At 43.1% G+C, this 21,734-nt stretch overlaps 1 protein-coding gene across 4 annotated transcripts in view; it reads left to right on the forward strand.

Moving 5' to 3' along the window:
* The window catches only part of TBX15 (T-box transcription factor 15), a 125,813-nt gene extending 104,584 nt beyond the window's left edge, over positions 1 to 21,229 (forward strand). For 3 of the 4 annotated variants that reach the window (XM_045166058.1, XM_006049364.4, XM_045166057.1), the window contains exons 7-8: positions 6,702 to 6,799; positions 18,737 to 21,229. In XM_045166058.1, coding sequence (XP_045021993.1) covers positions 6,702 to 6,799; positions 18,737 to 19,521 — 883 coding nt within the window. In that variant the 3' untranslated portion in view covers positions 19,522 to 21,229. Of the gene's footprint in view, positions 1 to 6,701; positions 6,800 to 14,016; positions 14,150 to 18,736 lie in introns of all 4 variants that reach the window. The other variant, XR_006641196.1, reaches the window with a different exon arrangement.
* The last annotated feature ends 505 nt before the right edge of the window (positions 21,230 to 21,734 follow it).

Genomic DNA, 21,734 nt, shown 5'->3' on the forward strand with positions numbered 1-21,734 from the left:
TCTGTTCTTTATGTCTGTGTCTCCTTTGCTGACCTGCAAATAGGATTGTCAGTACTGTCTTTCTAGATTCCATATATATGCGTTAATATATGATATTTGTCTTTCTCTTACTTCACTCTGTGCAACAGGCTCTAGGTTTGTCCACCTCATTGGAACTGACTCAAAAGCATTCCTTTTTATGGCTGAGTAATATTCCATTGTATGTATGTACCACAACTTCTTTATCCATTCATCTGTCAATGGACATCTAGGTTGCTTCCATGTCCTGGCTGTTGTAAACACTGCTGCAATAAACATTCAGGTACATATGTCTTTTTCAATTATGGTTTCCTCAGGGTATATGCCCAGTAGTGGAATTGCTGGGTCATATGGTAGTTTTATTCCTAGTTTTGAATGATGGCTTCTTTGCCAATTTGCAGACTTTCATTGGGAGGTCTTTAAGACTATCCCTGGGGAACAAATACCCTGAGGAATCTTAATGTAGGAGAAGATTCCAGGTCTAGTGAAGGAGAAGGACATGTGGACCTGACCACAGTGGACCAAGGACAGTCTAAGAAAAAGGATTAGAAAGTTGACATGTGGTAATTAGACTTGAGAAAACAGAACATTCTAGTTTTGTGTCTTTTCAAATGTTGGAACAGGAGGAGAAAGGAAAAGAGTTCTGAAGCTCAGTATTGACCATGGGATATAACCCAAGAACCTAACATGGAATAAATACTCATGGTGTCTGGCCCCCACATCCTCCACCCTCCTCATCTTGCACTTGGAACTCCAGTCACCCTGAACTATTTTCAGTTCCTAGAATACATCTTCTTTTCCATGCCTCCAAGTCTGTGCATATACTATTAACTCTACTGTGAAAGCTCTTTCTTCCTCTTATCTGTGTGAAAAACTACTGAGTGCCCTATAATATTAAGCTTAAATAACTGGCCTTTTATGGAACAGCCCCCTGCACTTGCGTTTTCCAGGTGTATTCAAGACATCGTGCTCAGTGCCTCATGGCATCTTCTGCATATCTCCAGTATAGCATGTGTCACACAGTTCAGAAATCAGTAATTTACAGGTCATTATCTTTTTATTGAGCAGAATTCTCCTTAAGAGTAAAGACCCTGGGGGTGTTTTTTGCCTTTATATCTCTTGAAACTAGCACATAATTGTTTTCCTGATTGAATAACCTCTTTTTGACTTCAAGACCCCACCTCAGTAGACTTCCGTTAGTCCTTGACTGTCTTCTATTGAGAGCTAATCAGTTATCTTAACAATCCCTAGCATAAGTTCCCCTTGTTAATGGAATCACCAGCAAAGAGTAAGATGTCAGAATTACCAAGAAAATAAATGAAAGAAACATAAAAAATAATTTTCTATCTGAAGATAAATAAAAAACAGAAACTATGCATAGATGTGTTATCTGACAGGTTATGAATGTAGTTGTAATTATTATAATCATCAAATATTTGATAAACCTCAAAGGGATGGCGGAGAAGGCAATGGCACCCCACTCCAGTACTCTTGATTGGAAAATCCCATGGACGGAGGAGCCTTGTAGGCTGCAGTCCATGGGGTCGCTAAGAGTCAGACATGACCGAGCGACTTCACTTTCACTTTTCACGTTCATGCATTGGAGAAGGAAATGCCAACCCACTCCAGTATTCTTGCCTGGAGAATCCCAGGGACAGCGGGGCCTGGTGGGCTGCCGTCTATGGGGTCACACAGAGTCGGACACGACTGAAGCGACTTAGCAGCAGCAGCAGCAAAGGGATGGTCTCACCTTTTTTTTTTTTTTTGGAATGAGAAGATTGGAAGACTATTTCTTTTCACTTTGGCTGTTTTTCCAAATCAGTTGATCTCAAGGCATCATCAATTTACAGAAGAGCTCATTGACTTGCTTCTTTGCTTTCCCTTTCTCCCTCCTCTTCAGTGTGTGCTGTTGGCTTGGCCAGTGAGCAGACGGAAATGTCTAAAGAGGAGAGGCCTGGAAATCAGAGAGATGATTACAGCCAAATGACTGAACAAAGTGGGTTTAGATATGGTCTCTGTTGTCACTGGAGCAAAGAGGGGAAAGTAAGCAAGACGGGGACACTGGCCAATTTGATCATCTTTGATTGGAAGCTTCAGAGATGACATCAGGTCTCTAGTGTTTAGCAGACCCTCTGAGGCCCACCATGTGGAACATGTTAATGACATGTAGGTTACCTAAGACTATTTTTTTTTATCTATTAGAGAATGAATTCACTTTTAAAACCTTTGAGATGAAGTTTTAAAAACTGGGATATAATGATGATGAATAAGTAAACAACATGTCATTGCTTAGTATAAACTTTGAATAGATATCCAAGTGGCTGAAGATGTTAATGGGTAGTTGGCAAGGATTCTTATAAGAGAAGATGAGGGTAGAAATGACTGGCCTGTGCTAGGGGACTCAGACTCTGTTGAAGGTTAGAAATTCCATGACCAGAACAGAAGAAACCAAAGAAAAACTGAAACCTCTCTGGGACCTGAGTCAAGAAAGACACAAACAGCCATACATAGATGCAATTCCCGTCTCTAGTACTAGAGAATTCTTTCTGTCTTCAGAGTCTTGATGGGATATCAAGTTGTTTTCCTGTTTTAGGCTTGGAAAAATGAATGCTGATTAAAGTTTGGGAAATAGTGACTCAGTAATAAAAATAGTAATAAATATTAAATAAGTAATAAAAATGATTCCTTCATTTATTAATTTAATATATATAAATTGAAATCTTGCCATGTAAAAGGCATTGTGCTAAGTATTGGACATAGAAAAGCATGGTTGTGGGACTTCCCTGGTGATCCAGTGGTTGAGAATCCGCCTGCCAATGCAGAGGACATGGGTTCGATCCCTGATTGGGGCAGATCCCACATGCCGAGGGGCAACTAAGTCCATGTGCCACAGCGACTGAGGCCCACAAGCCCTAGAGCCCATGCTCCCTGACACGAGAAGCCACCACAGTGAGAAGCCTCACACACCGCAGTGGAAGCGTAGCCCCTGCTTTCCACAACCAGAGCAAGCAAATGTGCTGCAACGAAGACTCAGGGCAGCCAAAAATAAATTTTAAAAATATGGTGGAAAGTAAATTAGCTAATACTTACCTTGCTGTGGCACTTTACCAAATCCTGATAAAGAAAAAAAATAGTGCTTTTGAACAATTTGATCTATACAATAAAGCTTAGTGAAGTCTGAAGACAGATATGATGTGGCATATAGTAAACAATAACTATGCTTGTGCTTAGTCAGATCCATCTCTTTGTGACCCCATGGACCGTAGCCCACCAGGCTCCTCTGTCCATGGAGATTCTCCAGGCAAGAATATTGGAGTGGGTTGCCATGCCTTCTTCCGCCAGGGAATCTTCCTGACCCAGGGATTGAACCTAGGTCTCCCACATTTCAGGTGGATTCTTTACCATCTGATCCACCAGGGAAGCTCATAGTAAACAGGATTGATTTTTTTAAAAAAGAGACCCAATCTGAATATATAAATAAGATTCAGTAAGGTCTAGGATGAATCTATAAGAGATAGATCCACAGAGCATTAGTAAAGTGTGGTCAGAAATGTATGGACTTAGCTGTTAGTTTTTGGTTGTCATGCCCAACCCCAAATTCACCACCAGAAAACCCTCCTGTGACAGACACCTGGACTAGATGGACCACGGGCATGTCTATATGTGGCATGTCGTACATTATGTTAAGAGCTAAGGAAGCTTTTCCTGATGAGGATATGGAAGGTGTCTGGCACTCTTTCTGTTTACTCATTGGCAGTATTCTTGCCTGAAGTGTCCCATGGACAGAGGAGCCTGGCAGGCTGTGGTCCATAGGGTCACAAAGAATTGGAGACGACTGAAATGACTTAGCATACAGCACAATAGGACCAGGGGCTTCCCAGGTGGCTCAGTGGTAAAGAATCTGCCTGCTAATGCAGGATATGCCGGTTCCATCCCTGGGTCAGGAAGATCCCTTGGAGAAAGGAATGGCAACCCACTCCTGTATTCTTGCCCAGAGAATCCCATAGACAGAAGAGCCTGGTGGGTTGCAGTTCATGGGGTCGCAGAAGAGTCGGATGGACTTAGTGACTAAACAACAACAATAACAACAACAATGGAACCAGAGGGTAAAAGTTACATCAGTTACACTGCAATTTTCTGCATTACATTTGATACTTCTATAAATCTATAAGTATTCCAAAATTTAAAATGCTTTTTTTTTTAAACTAAAAATGTTTATTTTTTTAACAAGAAAAGGTTACATCAGAGATTTCAGCTCAAGGTCAGAAAGAACTTTCTAATAGATCTGTCACAAAACTATATATTTTCCTTGGGAAATACTCAAACCAAGGCTAGATAACTCTCCATCTAATAGATGGTAACATAGGGAGGAGATTTTAGATTTGGATAATGGATGAATGTCTGCTATCCTTTTTAAAGTTAACTACTTAAATAAAATTATTAATACCTTTGCCCTTTTTGCCTGTTATGTAAATAAGATTAATGTTCATTTTTTATTCCTTTAACAAATATAACATTGGCAGTAAAATCAGTGTATTGTGACTTCTGCACAGTGTTCTATCACTTTATTATGAAGTGAGAAGGAACTGTTCTTTGTCCTTGAACTAATATTTTGTCCCCATCATTGGTACATGTTGCTGGGAAGAATGGAATAGGAGGTGAAACAATAGAGACTTTGGCCATTTTCAGTGAGCCTCTCATGCCATTAAAGAGAATCCTAAGATGTTCTGGTGAGCCCCCAACATTCCAAAACAAGGCAGTAAGAGCTAAGCCTGGCCTGTCTATTTTTTATGTTCATCAAGGCTCAGCATGGCTTTATCTGTCTATCCCCTTATTATTCTGAACTCCCTAATTGCCTGGACTGTTTCTCTCCACAAATAGTTTCATGTACTGTATTCAGCATTAATGTACGGTGACTATGTGGAGATGTCTTCTATTCCTACTTTTAACAGATTAACAGCTAATAAACACCATGCAACACCCTCTCCTCTCAACCTCTTCTAAAAATACAGAGTTTGATTTGCCAACATTGGTGTATTTAAAGCCTCCAAGATTCCAGGGAAGACTTTAGAAAGTTAACTGTGCAAGTATGGCCAGTTCAGAGAGGAAATTTTACAACACAAAGAGTCAATCAGTGTATCAGCAGCTCATCAGAGAAGAACCTCAGGGGATGTTGTAATCATTTTTAGGGAAGGATATTTGTTCCCACTTAAAATAAAACTTCTCACATTATTCTTGCTGTGCCGGACTGAAGAGAATGCTGGATATGTATTACCTAGGGAGGACAGGCAGCGTAAATTTCATCTCAAGAGGAAAGCGTATCTTTTCCAGGAAGGGACACTGTGTTCCTTTCCAGTGACTTTGCAATGAAAGGATTTATGCTCCCTACTCTTCTTTAACTTTCTTCTTCTACCTTCTGCCAGAATTTCCCCTGCCTCCATGTAGCTGGAAGTGAAACAATTAGTTTTAAAGAGTGAATAATCAGAAGCTGTGTTTCAAAGCTGTAAACAAAGCACCAACCAATATTCTCTTTTGAGGCTATGGAATATCAGCAGTAATATACTTAAGATTATCCAGATAACCTAGATAATTATGTTGAAACAATGTCTATCAATCTCATAAATTGTTGTTGTTTAGTTGCTAGGTCGTGTCTGACTTTTTTTGACCCCGTTGACTATAGCCCACCAAACTCCTTCTGTCTCTAGGATTTCCCAGGCAAGAATACTAGAGTGGGTTGCCATTTCCTTCTCCAAGGGATCTTCCTGACCCAGAGATTGAGCCCCTGTCTCCTGCATTGGCAGGTAGCTTCTTCACCACTAAGCCACCAGGGAAGCCCTAAAGATATATACATATATATAACAGAATTTATTGAAGGATAAACTAGGCAGTGTGCACACAGTTCAGTTAATGGAATTTCCAGTATCAATGAAGCAGAAGCCTTAAAGTAATATATTATAAAAATATTGGCTGTTCCTGAAGTCCCAAGTATATGACTCTCAAAGACCACTTTGGTTATTATATTACAGAATGCAGATAAATATTTGCAGAAATGTACTGGTCCTTTTGTTTGAGGTATAATTTTAGGGACCAAAACACTTGTTGTGCCTTCAAGTAGGCATTTCCTGATGCAGCAGAAATTCAAGTGTATTTGATCACTTATCTCTCCTTCTATTTCTATTACCCTGCCTGTCTCGGTTGATTTAAGAAGCCTTTAAAGGCACAGCAATATGACGGTTTCATTGACTCCACATAGCTGGTGGCGGAGTTGACTCTGGGGCGGACTGTATCGGTGCACTGTGGTAGTGTTGATGACATTGTCTTGTAGGGAAATGGTCACTGCTGCTCTCTGCTCGGATCTGTTCATGACATCCAGGGGCCTTGACCTTTAACATTTAACGTGTATTTTTCATGCAGGCTAAACCTTCTCTGAAGAAAGGTCAGAGTGAAATTCTATCATAGCTATAACTCGTTTGCAGATAATCTGAATTGGGTTAATTTCTTCTTTCTCCTGTAGTCTAGCAACATCTGTACCTGTGCTCTTCCAGACCAGTTTATCCCAGCGATGATACCGCTCAGTTCTTATGCATATACTGATTGTCACCAAACCACCTCAGGATTTTTTTTTTTTAAGTCAATGAATTTCTGGGGATTATTTAACAACTTGCTGGCTCTTCTCTCTGTAGAACGGGACTGGAAGCCATCATGGAGACTTATGCATTCTGGAGACCCCCTGTGCGCACACTCACCTTTGAAGATTTCACCACCATGCAAAAGCAGCAAGGTAAAGCCCCGGGCAAGGCCTCTGCTTAGAGACTGTGTGGGGGAGGGAGTGGGAGCTGAACTGAATATAGCACAGCTGGCCCCAAGCCAAGCCACGAGTTACATGGACTCTCCTGGAACGAAGAGTACCAGATAGCTCCGTAAATAACCAGAGCATCACCGATTGTACAGATAAGCTGGTTTCAGAGGCAGTGTTTTACCTGGCACCTCCAGATCCCTCTCCCTTTTCCCTAAGCAAGGTTATGTTCATGATCACAATGGTGGTAAGATGATTGTTTCTATCACTAAGCATTCATGTAGCCCTTAGGATTTGGAAAGTGAAAGTGTTAGTCACTCAGTCATGTCCGACTCTCTGTGACACCATGGACTGTAGCCCACCAGGCTTCTCTGTCCGTGGGGTTTTCCAGGCAAGAATACTGGAGTGGAGTGCCATTTCCTTCTCCAGGGGATCAAACCTGGGTCTCCTGCACTGCAGGCAGATTCTTTACCAACTGAACCACCAGGGAGCCACCAGGGGTGGAGACTGGGAGATAATAATAATTTCATTTATTACTCATGGCAGCCTTATCTGTTTTCTTATTCTAGTTTGTAGATAAGAAACAACTTAGCCTCGGACAGTGGGAATGAATCACTCAAGTCTGACAGTGAGGCGGGGGCTGCTGCAAGCCCCTCTGAATCTTCTCACTTGTGCCTTCTCCTGTTGCTGGTGTGGAGCCTCACCCATCTCAAGTGGATGGGCAGAGTAGACTTTTCTTCCACTGCTTTGTGCTTTTCATCCGATTTCTAATCTCCCTTCTCTTCTCAGGTTGGGAAGCCTGTGGCCACGTGAACAGGCTCATGGGCTGATTTCACCTTTTCAGTCCAACCACTGGCTCTCCTGGGGGCAGCACCCATTCACCGGGTACCCAAGTGAAAGTTTCCCAAATGTCAGATGCTTAATGAGTCTTCTTCTCCAGCCTCCTCTTGTCTTGAAGTGACAGTGATCAAAATTAGTTTGAACTCATTCTATCAAATAGTTGCTATTAATAGAGTCCTAGTTTTTAAAATATGGCTCAGTGATATAGGAATCCCTTCTAGGACTTGATAACATATTATATTTCACCCCCTTCTCAGGGAGGTTCTAGCAGTCTGCACACTGAATTAAGTTTTATGATGTGAATTACTGAACTCCCTCAGGCTTTAACATGAGATAGTGATTAAAAGCATAGGTTCTGGAGTCAGACAGCTTGAGTTAGGCTCTTATCACTGTTCTTTGCTAGCTTGGTGACACTGATCAAGTCCCTCATCCTTTCTGACATTTAGTGTTCTTATCTGCATAATGGGAGATTGTAATAGAATTCATGGAAGGATCAAATGAAGCCCTCAGTATGTGCTTTCTGCCATTCTCGTCATCATCATCATTGTTGTCATTGTCTTCACCCCCTATGTCCCTCATATCAATACCAGAGAAGAAAGCACACCAGAGACAGAAAATGTTGCTGTTCTGATAATTTATTCATAACATGATTAGACCATTCATCTTCATAGGGATCTGGGGAGGCAAGTGGTCCAGAATATCCATCTCTTTAAAAAAATTTTTCTTGCTTTATTTTATATTGCTTTTTTACTATGAGAGAACAAGGAGGCCTATTTTATTTTTGGCCATGCTATATGGCATGTGGGATCAAGCCCACACCCCTGACATTGGAAGTTCAGAGTCTTAACCACTGGACTGCCAGGGTAGTCCTTTTATTTCCTTTCTGAATAAATGGAGGAGAAATGGAAGCCATTTGTTGGCAGCATCTTGCTCCTTCTGATGCTGTCAATATATATTCAGGGTGTTGCTGATGCTTTGATGCCTTCATGGCCCTTCTGTGGCAGAGGTTTGTGGAAGTTGGGAAATTTGGGCCTTCATCTTGATGGCCACTAAACTGTCTATATAACCTTGGGCAAGTTACTTCTGAATCCATTTCCTCATCTCAAAGAAAAGTAATTATCCCGAAGAGTGATGATTTTGTGTGTGTGTGTTTGTGAGGGCATTTACATAAACATGCTTTATAAATGAAGCTGCCATGCAGAGACACTTACTTGATCCTCTTTATTTCTGAGGTGTCTCCTTGCTTATCTGCCTTTTCTTTGCTCATTGACTTTCCAAGCCCTAGCTGAGCAGGAGTTTGTATCATGAAGGCTGGTATGAGAAGGGTGGTAGGGGTGCCAGTTCCTGAGAGCAGGCATGGGTGGTAACATTGTGTTCATTGCTGTGTCCCCAAGATCTACCCCAGGGCCTGGCACCCAGGAAGTGCTTAATGAATAGTGAATGAGATCGCTTGGTGGCACTATGGCTCAGGCAGGCAGGGTCACCATCCAGTTAAATCTTGGAGCACAGTCTCCGGATGTGGGCATGGATACCGATGTGGAGTAATGTTTGGGGGTGGCTACCCACATATCGCCAGCATGTAGAACCGCTGGGCAGGTGCAATAGGAATGGGGAAGCTGAAAGGGAACCTGCATTGCTAAGGAGTGCAGCATAGCAGGGTTCATGATGCTTCTGTTGAAAATTTATCCATCTGAAGACTTATTATTGACACATGGGAAACAATGGTTTAAGAGAAACTGAACTTGCAGAGCAAGATGTCACACTTGTTTATTGAGTCTCTTTTTATACTGATGGGGGGAAATGAGCATAGAATTATTGGATACATATGGTGGTGAGATGGTGCTAGAGGAAAAGCCAAGACTCTATTCAATAGTTTAATTGGAATATATTTTTGAACTATACATTGAACTTGATCCAGATTCTCATTATTAAAAATACGTGGCTTGGGTTTCTTGACATTAACAAAGGATGTAAAAGTAACAATACTCATTCCCTCTTCCTTTAAAAACTGAGGTTTCCAGTAACTCTGGACAGTATCAGTCATAAAATGAACAAAAGAGACATAGCTGTCTGTGTTACACTGTTTTGTGTCTTAGAAGTAAAGAGTGGTGAGTTTCTAGTGGAAGCTTCAATGGCAGACAGGTTTTGTGCTAACTCCCTTTTGGTGAAGAGACTATTGGGAATGTTGGCACCCGACTAAAGATCCAAGCAGTGATCGACTCACCCAGGTGTCCACATTACCTCATTGCTTCAAGCACATGAATATCTGGATGTCAAACACTTAGCCCTGGGACAGTTTTGTGGTGGTGCTGCTGCTGGAGGCTGGATCAGCCATTCTGCTTAGATGAAGTGAAGGGTGCTCTTCCATCTTGTTGTCAGTTAAATTTCTCTTTCATTAAGACCCATCTGTTGATAACATTTCAAGGAATGTGCTTAGGTGAATTAACCACAGTTTTAAAAAAATCCGAATCCTTCTATTTTAAAAAATACATCGAATGGATGCTCTAAATAGTTGTTTCCTCTTATGGAGAAGAATGCATGGGAGTCATTGTCCTTTGACTTGAACACAAAAATAAACAGAGGCATAGAGCAGCCTAGGAATGTATCTGCAGTTAAGTGCTGGCAGAACTGAGTTGAGGACTCAGTGGATCTCCTGCTTCACTGGGCACTTTCCTTTCCACCAGACTTTCTTCCTTCTTACTTACCATACACACACACACACACACGCACACACACACAGTTTATTAATCCATTTGATGGTTAATTGTCAACAACTTGAGCATTAGCTCTATAAATAATAAATCCATATTTCATTTTTATGAAGTCAAGTGTATGGTTTTATTTTCAGACATCTTCACAATCAGCAAGGGAGTTTATACTTTTGGATAGTCTGGAGATAGAAATTATATTTCAGGAATGGCTTCTGCCTAAACACTGCTTGTGGCAGGGACAAAGAAAACTAACCAAGTAAGTTGTGCTTATGGAAGTGGAGGCAACACAGACAAAGAAGTAAAAAGAAATAAGAGCCCAGGTCAGTTATAGCCAAGTTTAATCCTGTTGTTGTGATGAGGTTGTTCTGATAATATACGCAATGGAGCTACTTGTATGACCAATACTGAGAGGGTTTTTGTGAGTGGAGTCTCCAAGTGATCTGACAACGGTTATGTGAAAAGGAACCATCCAGGACCAGTGGCTCCAAAGCTGGTCATACGTCTCCATCTGCGAATGTAAGGAGACCTGCCATCAACAGAAAACTCCCTTCCCCTCAACTGGTGGCAGACATCACTAGATGGATTTCAGCACCTTTGCGTTTTTTAGTGTTTATCAGGCAGTTAAAAGTTAGGCTCGTGAAGGGCTCTGTTGGGGTTGTCAACAACTTGAGCGTTAACTCTAGTAGGTCCTTATTTTTACCAGTTAATTTGTGTTGATTAGAGGTTGGTCAGTGAAAGAGATCAAATACTGAGAAAATTCATACTAGTAAAGAGATTGGGAATGGAGGAAAGTTCAGTGGACAGAGGTCTTTGATCATTACAATGTTTCAAAGATAGCCAGTTTATGCTGATCTCATTTATCCCTGAGGTAAGAAATAATGTCCGAGAGGAGTTCTTGACGAGTACTGGAGAGTGTCTCAATTCAATCCATAGAGCAAATAGCTGCTCGTGCTTCTGGTGCTTAGTTGCTCAGTCATGTCTGACTCTTCCCGACACTGTGAACTATAGCCTGCTGGGTTCCTCTGTCCATGGAGTTTTACAGGCAAGAATACTAGAGTGGGTTGCCATTTCCTCCTCTAAGGGATCTTCCTGACCCTAGGATGGAACCCCAGTCTCTTGCATCTCCTGCCCTGGCAAGTGGGTTCTGTTCCACTGAGCCATCTGGGAAGCCCCAGGGCAAGTGGTTATTGGGTACATATTCTGTTTTGTCCTATAGTCCCTTATGCTCAATACATCCAAAACGGAGCCCATGATTCGCCTCACAGACTTGGCGCCCTCTCCTGGGGGAAGGACGCTGCTGCCCGTTAGCCATCTGAGACAGTTCCCTCCCTCCTTACCCACCATATCCAGTTCAGTTCAGCTCAGTCTCTCAGTCATGTCTGACTCTGCAGCCCCATGGACTGCAGCACTACAGGCCTCCCTGTCCCCACCATATCCAGCCATTACCAAGTTCTTGAATCTGCTCACATCTCTAATCTCCCTTGTTACTACTCTACTCCAAGTCATTATCATCTCTCACCAGACTTCATCCTCAGGCTCCCCATGGTGGTGACCTAGCTGCCAGCATTCCTGGACCTGCATCTTTTTAGGTTTAAATTAGATGGGAAAGGTCATGTATCTCTCTTTAAGATTTCTAGCACAATCTCACTGAGTTTCATTGACTCTAACTGAGTTGCCTCTGAATTAATTACTGTGGCAGGGATGGGTTGCTTAGCTCATCCAGGCCTGAGTCACATCCCTTCCTTGGAGGTATGGGTGAAGGGTGAGTGGGAGAGGGAGTGTTTCTCAGAGGGAAAAGTGGATGCTGTTGCCAGGAACGAGGCAGGATTCCAAATGACAGTAATAGCAGATGTAAACTGCAGCAGAGAAGGCAGTAAAACAAGTATCAGAGAAAATAAGCAAGTTAATGGAAAGTGAAAAAATGGGAGTGTGCCACCTAGGGAATATGGTTATTGTTGTTCCCTCAGTCATGTCTGACTCTTTGCGACCCCAGCACGCAGCACGCAAGACTTTTCTGTCCTTCACCATCTCCCAGAGTTTGCTCGAACTCATGTCCATTGAGTCGGTGATGCCATCCAAGCATCTCATCTTCTGTTGTCCCCTTCTCCTCCTGCCTTCAATTTTTCCCAGCATCAGGGTCTTTTCTAATAAGTTGGCTCTTTGCATCAGGTGGCCAAAGTATTGGAGCTTCAGCTTCAGCATCAGTCCTTCCAATGAATATTCAGGACTGATTTCCTTTAGGATTGACTGGTTGGATCTCCTTGCAGTCCAAGGGACTCTCAAGAGTCTTCTCCAACACCACAGTTCAAAAGTATCCGTTCTTGGGCACTCAGCCTTCTTTATGGTCCAACTCTCACATCCATACACGACTACTGGAAAAACCATAGCTTTGACTATACGAACCTTTGTTGGCAAATTGATGTCTCTGTCTAGGTTTGTCATAGCTTTTATTCCAAGGATCAAGCTTCTTTTAATTTCATGGCTACATTTGCCACCTGCAATGATTTTGGAGCCAAAGAAAATAAAGTCTGTCACTGTTTCCATTGTTTCTCCATCTATTTGCCATGAAGTGATGGGTCTGAATGCCATTATCTTAATTTTTTTGAATGCTGAGTTTTAAGCCAGCTTTTTCACTCTCCTCTTTCACCCTCATCAAGAGGCTCTTTAGTTCCTCTTAGCTTTCTGCTGTAAGGGTGGTATCATCTGCATATCTGAGGTTATTGATATTTCTCCTGACAATCTTAATTCAAGCTTGTGCTTCATCCAGTTGGCATTTTGCACAATATCCTCTGCATATAATTTAAATAAACAGGGTGACAGTATATGGCCTTGATGTACTCCTTTCTCAATTTGGAACCAGTCTGTTGTCCTATGTCCGGTTCTAAGTGTTGCTTCTTGACCTGCATACAGGTTTCTCAGGAGGTAGGTAAGGTGTTCTGGTATTCCCATCTCTTTAAGAATTTTCCACAGTTTATTGTGATCCACACAGTCAAAGGCTTTGGCATAGTCAACAAAGCAGAAGTAGATGTTTTTCTGGAATTCTCTTGCTTTTTCTATGACGTTGGAGAATTTTGAGCATTACTTTGCTAGCATGTGAAATCGGAGAAGGCAATGGCAACCCACTCCAGTACTCTTGCCTGGAAAATCCCATGGACGGAGGAGCCTGGTAGGCTGCAGTCCATGGGGTCGCTAAGAGTCGGACACGACTGAAGCAACTTAGCAGCAGCAGCAGCATGTGAAATGAGTGCAATTGTGTGGTAGTTTGAACATTCTGTGGTAGGTATGAACGTGGTGGGGAATGTGGTAGGTATGAAATAGGGGCATTGAAGAAGCAGAGAGACTCAGAACACAGAGAACCAATGTGAAAAATGAGAATTGGGTGAATCTAAAACTGTTTTAAAAGGAATAGGTTTGAAACAATGTATATCTTTAAACTTTATGGGAGATGCACTCTTTCTAGGATTGAAAAGACTCATAAAGACTCTTTCTAGGATTGAAACCACATAATTCCCATTAACACTATAATGTTTATATTTCTGTTTTGAGAAGAGTGCTCATTTCAACTAAGGGTTATTCCTTAGTTGGGATAAACAGGGGTCTGATCATTAAGCTTTATGGCCTCTGGGTTTATTCTCTGGCATTCATCCATAGGATTCTGACGTTCTACCTCTTACCTGTTTGAAAGCCTTGAAGAAGGCTGCTCAAGGGCACCTGGTGGATCGGCACTCCTCAGGGACAGATGCCATTGAGTTATATGAGAGAAGAGCCTGGCTCATGGAACCAAGTAATTATATGGAAATTTATTCTTCACTAGCCCAGATGGGGTTTTGTTTCACTGTTTTTCAATTTTGGGGGAAGCACAACAAAATAAACCCACAAGGACACTGTTTGTGAAAGTCTCCATGTTACAATCTGGAAGTGATCAATCTAAAGATGCAAAAGTCAGCAGGTTTGGTATTCAGGATTTTCATGGTCACATTTAACTTGTCTTCATGCTACACAAGTATATTCTAGGTTATTGCCCTTGTATGGAATCACTGCTAAACATGTATTCTTTTTGGTTATTTTGGCTGTTGGCCTTGAACGTTGGAGCAAGTTAACATTGGAGTGAATTTTGAGTACCTCCTCACTTTGGGTTGTGGGTCGAATAGCCTGCAGGGAAGTGGGGTGGTGGAGGATTGGTCCTGAAATGCTGGAGAACTTTTAGCTACTTACAGCATTACATTTTAATCATCTCTCAGAAGTGGGGCCCCTAGTGGTTCAAATGGTAAAGAATCCATTTGTAAGGCAGGATACCTAGATGTGATTCCTGGGTTGGGACGATCCCCTGCAGAAGGGAATGGCTACTTGGAGAATTCCATGGACAGAGGAGCCTGGTAGGCTACATACAGTCCATGGGGCCGCAAAGTTTGGGACACGACTGAGTGACTTCACACTTCGGAAGGATTAAGATCTCTGAGGACAGTGAGAAGGACACCCACTTACCTAAATTGTTTGTATTCAATTTCACTTTGCTGGATCTGATCTGAGGAGAGATGGAGACATGGGGCATCTTATTTCCATCCCAAGGGGGGAGTGAGAGGGAAGGGGCAGATAGTTCAGAGAGGAAACAGTTGATTTAGCCTTTGGGATATGGACCCGGTGGGTGTCCAGTGCTCCACCATTCACAGCCTTAAAGACTCCAAAAGCCTGTTACATCTGGGCAGTTCGCTGTGACATAATGCCTCCTACAGCGTAGAGTGGCCAGGATGCTCAGCTCCATGAACAGGGGCCAACCCACAACAGCCATCCCCACTAGGACCCAATCTTTCCCAGCATCAGGATCTTTTCCAATGAGTCAGCTCTTCAACATCAGGTGGCCAAAGTATTGGAACTTCATCTTCAGCATCAGTCCTTCCAATTCAGGGTTGATTTCCTTTAGGATTGACTGTTTGATCTTGCTTTTCAAGAGGATAATATATTATTTCATCCATTTCTCTGTACATGCTTACAATGTTGATATTCAAAATTCCATCTATATGGAGAAGCCCACTTGCCAAGGTCCCATCATTAGAAAGACCACTGGGATTAGAACTGGGTTTGTTTGACTCTATAGCCCCTGTTCATCCATTAAATAATGTTTAAATCAACACTCTTAGAGCATTCCAGACCTGCCTGTACAGAGCAGATGGGGACAAAGACAAGGCTACACAGGAAAGCGAGGCATGATTTCCTTTGAGAGACAGCTCTGACTGCTGTGTATCAGAGAGGCCTGGCCTCCCACTCGGCCCTGGCTCTTCTGGGTTGAGAGGCCTCTAGGAAGCTAAGTGTTGAAATGCACAGGGAGGGCAGCTTGCCTCCTTATGCTTATTTAGCACTTGGCTGGCACTCCCAATCTTGTTTAACAGCTGACAAGCTGTTAGAGCATAAGAGAGTAAAGACTTCTCAATATCTTGGTTTGCTTCTCGGCACAACAAATGCCATAGTCTTCTCTCTTTTGTGTGGACTTTGAAATAATAGCTGTTATCTTTATTGACTATTTTAAGTACATAAGAGCATTTCTTCAAAGTGGATAGAAACAACGTGACCTTCTCTCAGACAGCCTTGCTCTCCCCCTTCAAACACTAGTTTGTATGGGGGCTCTCACCCCTTGAAGCTCAGCAGGCCACCAAGCCTCATTTCCAGTGAGTGTCATTTAAAAGCCAGAGCAAGCTGACTACAAACTTTTTAACATGTGCCTCTCATCTGCTCGGCAGAGATCCCTGTAACTTGTTAATAGTTCCCTTCTTATTTTTTTCTAGTGAAACCAATTGAGGCCTTAAATCAGTACCATTCGTTCCATCATGGGCCCTCCAAGAAAAGCATTTAGAGTTATAAAAAGTCATCTGCTCCATCTTGCACTTCCTGCTGCAGGGCTCAAGCTTGGCCTGGTGGAGCGAATACCTATGACGGGATGATACGGCATGCTGAACAGGGGGTCTCTTCCAGGACCACATAAACATCAGATCTGGAAGAGCCAGGATGGACTTTCAAAGAGAGGAGACCAGATACACATCCCATAAAACGCAGATCTCTTTACAGCTGGAGTCGAGTTTCTCCATTTGTGCCATAGCACTTATTTCACTGACGTGCCTGGTAGTTAGGGTGGAAGAGGGAGAAAAAAATGTAGGATGCCTCAGAGAGGAACCACATGCTTGCAGAAAATGAATCCCTGAGCTTCATGTAAGGGTCCGTAGGCTGGGCCACTCAGTGGCACAAAATTAATAAGTGTGTTCTCGCTCATCCTCGTTTCCCCTTCAAGAACTTCATTGTGTTTAAATGACTCCTGGGAAAGTACTTGTTACTAGCAATTCACACTTTAACAGAAATGTAATCCGCCAGACATAAATATAATTCTGAGAAGGACAGAAACTGAAGCCTATCAGTTCGAGCCCTTGTTTCACAGGTGAGGAGATTTAAGACGTAGCTTGCCCTGCCCATGGATGGGAGCTGGATGGAGGCCAGTGAACCTAGAATCAGGTTTGATGCCCTTCTTTCTGTGGTCAGCTCTGGCTTACTTCTCTTAGAGGTATTTACAGTGTTGGTCTTATCTCAATTTGTGGAATAAACATCTTTTTACCTCTCTTAAGGGAATTTTCCTGTTGCTGGGAAAGGTTGAGGGCAGGAGGAGAAATGGGAAGTCAGGGGATGAGATAGTTGAATGGCATCACCAACTCCATGGATATGAGTTTGAGCAAACTCCAGGAGATAGTGAAGGACAGGGAAGCCTGGTGTGCTGAAGTCAATGGGGTCACAAAAAGTCAGATATGACTTAGTGACTGAACAACATCAAAGAGAATTTAAGATTTAAACAAGAAACAAAAAGGAGAATTTCCTGAAATGATTCTACAATCAGGAGCTATTGATATCTAAATCCAGTTCTACCTAGGGAAATTCTTTTGACCAAGCAAGAGATGTTGGTTGGGCTTTGTAAAAAATTAACTTTGAAAAAACTATTAACAAGAGCTAAATTTATGCTTCTACAGCCAAAACTACTGTAATACTTGTGAAGGTAGGCTAAGACTTTTTTACCCCCTGTGCTAAAAATTAGCTTTGGGTTTCTCTTTGAGGTATCTGCCTCTCAACTTGCATATGTGGACCTTCTTCATTTGTACATTGTGGCTGGCTTCTTTGGATCCCATTATCTCTAGAATCCTGCTAGTTTTGTTCACATTTTTCCCTCACTGACAAAAACCTTATTTCTGCTCCTTTCCATGTTAAAGTTCCTTTACTCTTGTATAGCAGCTCAAGTTACCAGGAGTCCCTGCATGAGTTGTGGATGGCCTAAAGGGTACAGTGCTCCTTGGGGAATCACAGCTCTCAACAATTCTGGGCAAGTCCCAACCTTGCCCTGAAAGAGAAATTCCATGAGGGGAGAGTCCCAATGGAAGACAAAGTGGCTGCTCCTTCTGGAGTTCACCTGAAAGGCTCAGCAGTCCTGACACTCATCACTGCCTTCAGCTTCCAGTAGATGGGACAGGAAGTGGGTGCAGCACTGCTCTTCACAGTCTGGTAAAGGGGAGGCTCAGAAAGGTCATTTTTGATCTTCTTAAACTACTTGAGGGCTTCCCTCGTGGCTCAGATGGTAAAGAATTCGCCTGTAATGTAGGACACCCAGGTTTGATCCCTGGGTTGGGTGGGAAGATCCCCTGGAGAAGGAAATGGCAACCCACTCCAGTATTCTTGCTTGGAAAATCCCAATGGACAGAGGAGGCTGGTGGGCTACAGTCCATAGGATCGCCAAGAGTTGGACACGACTGAGCAACTAACACTTTCACGTTCAAACTACCTGAGAACACATTTGAAGTAGATTGGGTTGAACTGGCCCTTTGTCTATCTGTGCATCAGCCACCAATGCAATTCTAACATCTGCGGTATTAGAGCAGCTCTCTCAAATAAAATTCAGGGATTTTAGGAGATAAAATGGTCCTGGATATCATCTAACCAAAGAGTGGTCCCTGGACTGGCAGCCTCAAGGGTCACTTGACAACTTGCTGCAAATCCTCAGGCTCTGTCCCAGACCTTGTTTTTGTTCAGTCGCTAATTCATGTCTGACTCTGCAACCCCATGGACTGTAGCCCACCAGTCTCCTCTGTCCGTGGGATTTTCAGGCAAAAATACTGAAGCCGTTGCCATTTCCCATTCCAGATGATCTTTCTGACCCACAGATTGAACCCTGGGTCATCGCTGAGTCTCCTGCATTGGCAGGTGGATTCTCTACCACTGAGCTACCAGGGAAGCCTGTCTCAGATCTACAGAATGAGAATTCTGGGGGTGGAATCAGTGATCTGTGTTCTAACAAGCCTTTCAGGTGATTCTCATGTCTCCAAAGAATTTATGTTTTATTTTTCAGGGGGCAGCACAGGCACTTCCCCAACCACCTCCAGCACTGGGACACCATCCCCTTCAGCTTCTTCTCATCTTTTATCTCCATCCTGTTCTCCTCCAACGTTTCATCTGGCCCCCAACACTTTCAACGTGGGCTGCCGAGAGAGCCAGCTGTGTAATCTAAACCTCTCCGATTATCCACCGTGTGCCCGAAGCAACATGGCTGCCTTGCAGAGCTACCCAGGGCTGAGTGACAGTGGCTACAACAGGCTCCAGAGTGGCACCACTTCGGCTGCTCAGCCCTCTGAAACCTTCATGCCTCAGAGGACTCCATCCCTGATCTCAGGAATACCAACGCCTCCCTCGTTGCCTAGCAACAGCAAGATGGAAGCCTATGGTGGCCAGCTGGGGTCCTTCCCTACTTCCCAGTTTCAGTATGTCATGCAGGCAGGCAATGCAGCTTCCAGCTCCTCATCACCACACATGTTCGGGGGCAGCCATATGCAGCAGAGCTCCTACAATGCCTTCTCTCTCCACAATCCTTATAATCTGTATGGATACAATTTCCCTACTTCCCCTAGGCTAGCTGCAAGCCCAGAAAAACTGAGCGCCTCTCAAAGCACTTTACTCTGTTCTTCTCCTTCCAATGGGGCCTTTGGAGAGCGGCAGTACCTGCCTACGGGGATGGAGCACGGCATGCACATGATTAGCCCTTCCCCCAATAATCAGCAGGCGACTAACACCTGTGACGGCCGGCAGTATGGGGCGGTCCCAGGCTCCTCCTCCCAGATGTCTGTTCACATGGTTTAGTGGCCAGTCCCAGCACCACGGAGCCAACAGCAGCCGAGGCACATCCAGAGTCTCCAGGGGGCAGATCCTCCTCTATGGGAGCCCAACGCCTTTGAAAAACAGGAACTGTGTATTATTATTATTATTACTTTTGGAGGAGGAAAGCACATACCCAACAACAACAAGAGACACTTAAAGCCACTGAAGGAATACTTGCAGTGGAATCATCTCTGACTCAGTGGCCATTCTCCTGCCTTCCCAAATCTTAGCATCGTCTGTCTACTCAGAGTGGCCTTTGAAGAAACTGAATAATCGTTTTATAATGTTAAGGGAGATGCTAGCATGTAGCAGCCATGAAAAGTTACCCACACACAGATACATACCTACCTTTACATACACACATACATATGTGCATGCATACATACACACGTACATAAATATATTCATACACAAACTCATCCATACACAAACATACATGCACAGTGACTCGGAACTGGGTGAACTCTGTGGAGGGAAGCCCAGCATGGGTGCTTTCACCAAAAATTTGTCTATGTACAGCAGTAGGCGGACTGGGTCAGCAGTAGCTGCCTGCCAACATTTCTTTCCTGCAGCTTACCCTTTTTCTGGAATGAACCATGTATCCTGAAACCCGTTCCCATCAATGAGGGTGGAAAGACATCAGTACTACAACCAGACTTGGCTTCCTGAAAAAGATGGCCTTTGAACTTCGGCTCTCTTCGATTTGTATGCTAGCATTGATGTTCCCAGTGGTGCCCGTGGAAAGAGGGAGTAAGAGCAGCTGAAAGAGAGAGAAGGGGAAAGAATAGAGCAAGAGAGAGGTGGAGAATAAGACTGAATGAGGAAGTGAGAGCAGTGATGAGAGTTTAAATTCACTGAGGAAATGGGTTTGGTCCTCACCCCTGCCCCCCAGGTTATGGAAAGAACCATGGAGTTGTTGAGTATACCTCTCTGGGACACTATGCATGGTCAGGGCACGGGTGAGAAGCACTCAGGCAGGGCATGAGTCTCAGTCCCACAGTTCTGACCACTGTGAGCCAGAAGAGAGGGGCACCACACAGGAAGTGCCGATTCCAGAGCACGCAGCCTGGCAGGGGAAGGGAAACAGAAGGAGTGTGAGAAAGGAAGGGTTTTATAACCTCAACAGATGATACCAAGAACAGAGGCAACACAGGGAGATCTGGCCTTCTGAATGCCAGATCCAGATGCCTGACCTGGATTGTTTTCCCCATTTCCCCTGTGGCAGGAGGAATCCTGTCACCTTCCAGAGAATTGAGAATGGGCCTTCTATAATACATCCTTCCATCTGCTCTTAGATTGCCACTTTTTTTTTTTTAATCAAATAGTTCGTTGCAATTTTGAAGTTTTGGATTTTTCCTTTCATCTTTACCTTCCCCTTCAAATCCTTTAATGATAAGAAAAGTGAAGTTTGGTGCCAGCTAAACTTTTTAAGTGGTGTGGAAATGAAGATAGTACCAAGTAAAAGAATTCAGATATTACTAAGATTTTTTTGGTTTTGAGGTGTTGTAGATAAATGTATTTATGTGCCTAGTGGGGAATCCAATATTATGAATATTAAAAAAGGGGGCAATAAAAAGGGTATGTAAAATATGTATGAAGAAAAGGTGTATAAAAATTTGCCCTTATGCACGGAACTCTGTTTCTAAGTGCCAAGCACAGAAAGCCGCTAAATAAAATCTTTGCAATTGTTTTCTGCGTATCCGTTCATATGGAATAAGCAAGCAGCAGCCCATGCCTTTGAATTGTGCTGTGCATAATAAGCACAGCATTCTCATCTCTACTACTTAACATGATCTTGTTCAGAACACACGAAGTCTGTATTACCATCCTCATTTAATGATCAGTAACTAAGCTTCATAGGGACTGATTTATCCAGATTATACAGCCCGATGGAGAGAAAACTAGGACATGAAGCCAGGACTGTAGTGGGATACCTGGTTTCATGTTAGCTGCAAAAACCTGTGAGTCAGCTGCTGTAGGACACAGGGAGCTCAACCCTGTGCTCTGTGAGGACCTAGAGAGGTGGGACTGGAGGGGTGGGAGGGAGACTCAAGAGGGAGGGGGTATATGTATAATTATAGCTGGTTCACATTGTACAGCAGAAACCAACACAACATTGTAAAGCAATTATCTTCTAATTAAAAATAAAATTTTTAAAATAAAAAAATATAATCTATTTCATGAAAAGTTGTAGA

Source organism: Bubalus bubalis, chromosome 6, assembly GCF_019923935.1.
Source record: "Bubalus bubalis isolate 160015118507 breed Murrah chromosome 6, NDDB_SH_1, whole genome shotgun sequence".
In the NCBI taxonomy this organism is placed as follows: domain Eukaryota; kingdom Metazoa; phylum Chordata; class Mammalia; order Artiodactyla; family Bovidae; genus Bubalus; species Bubalus bubalis.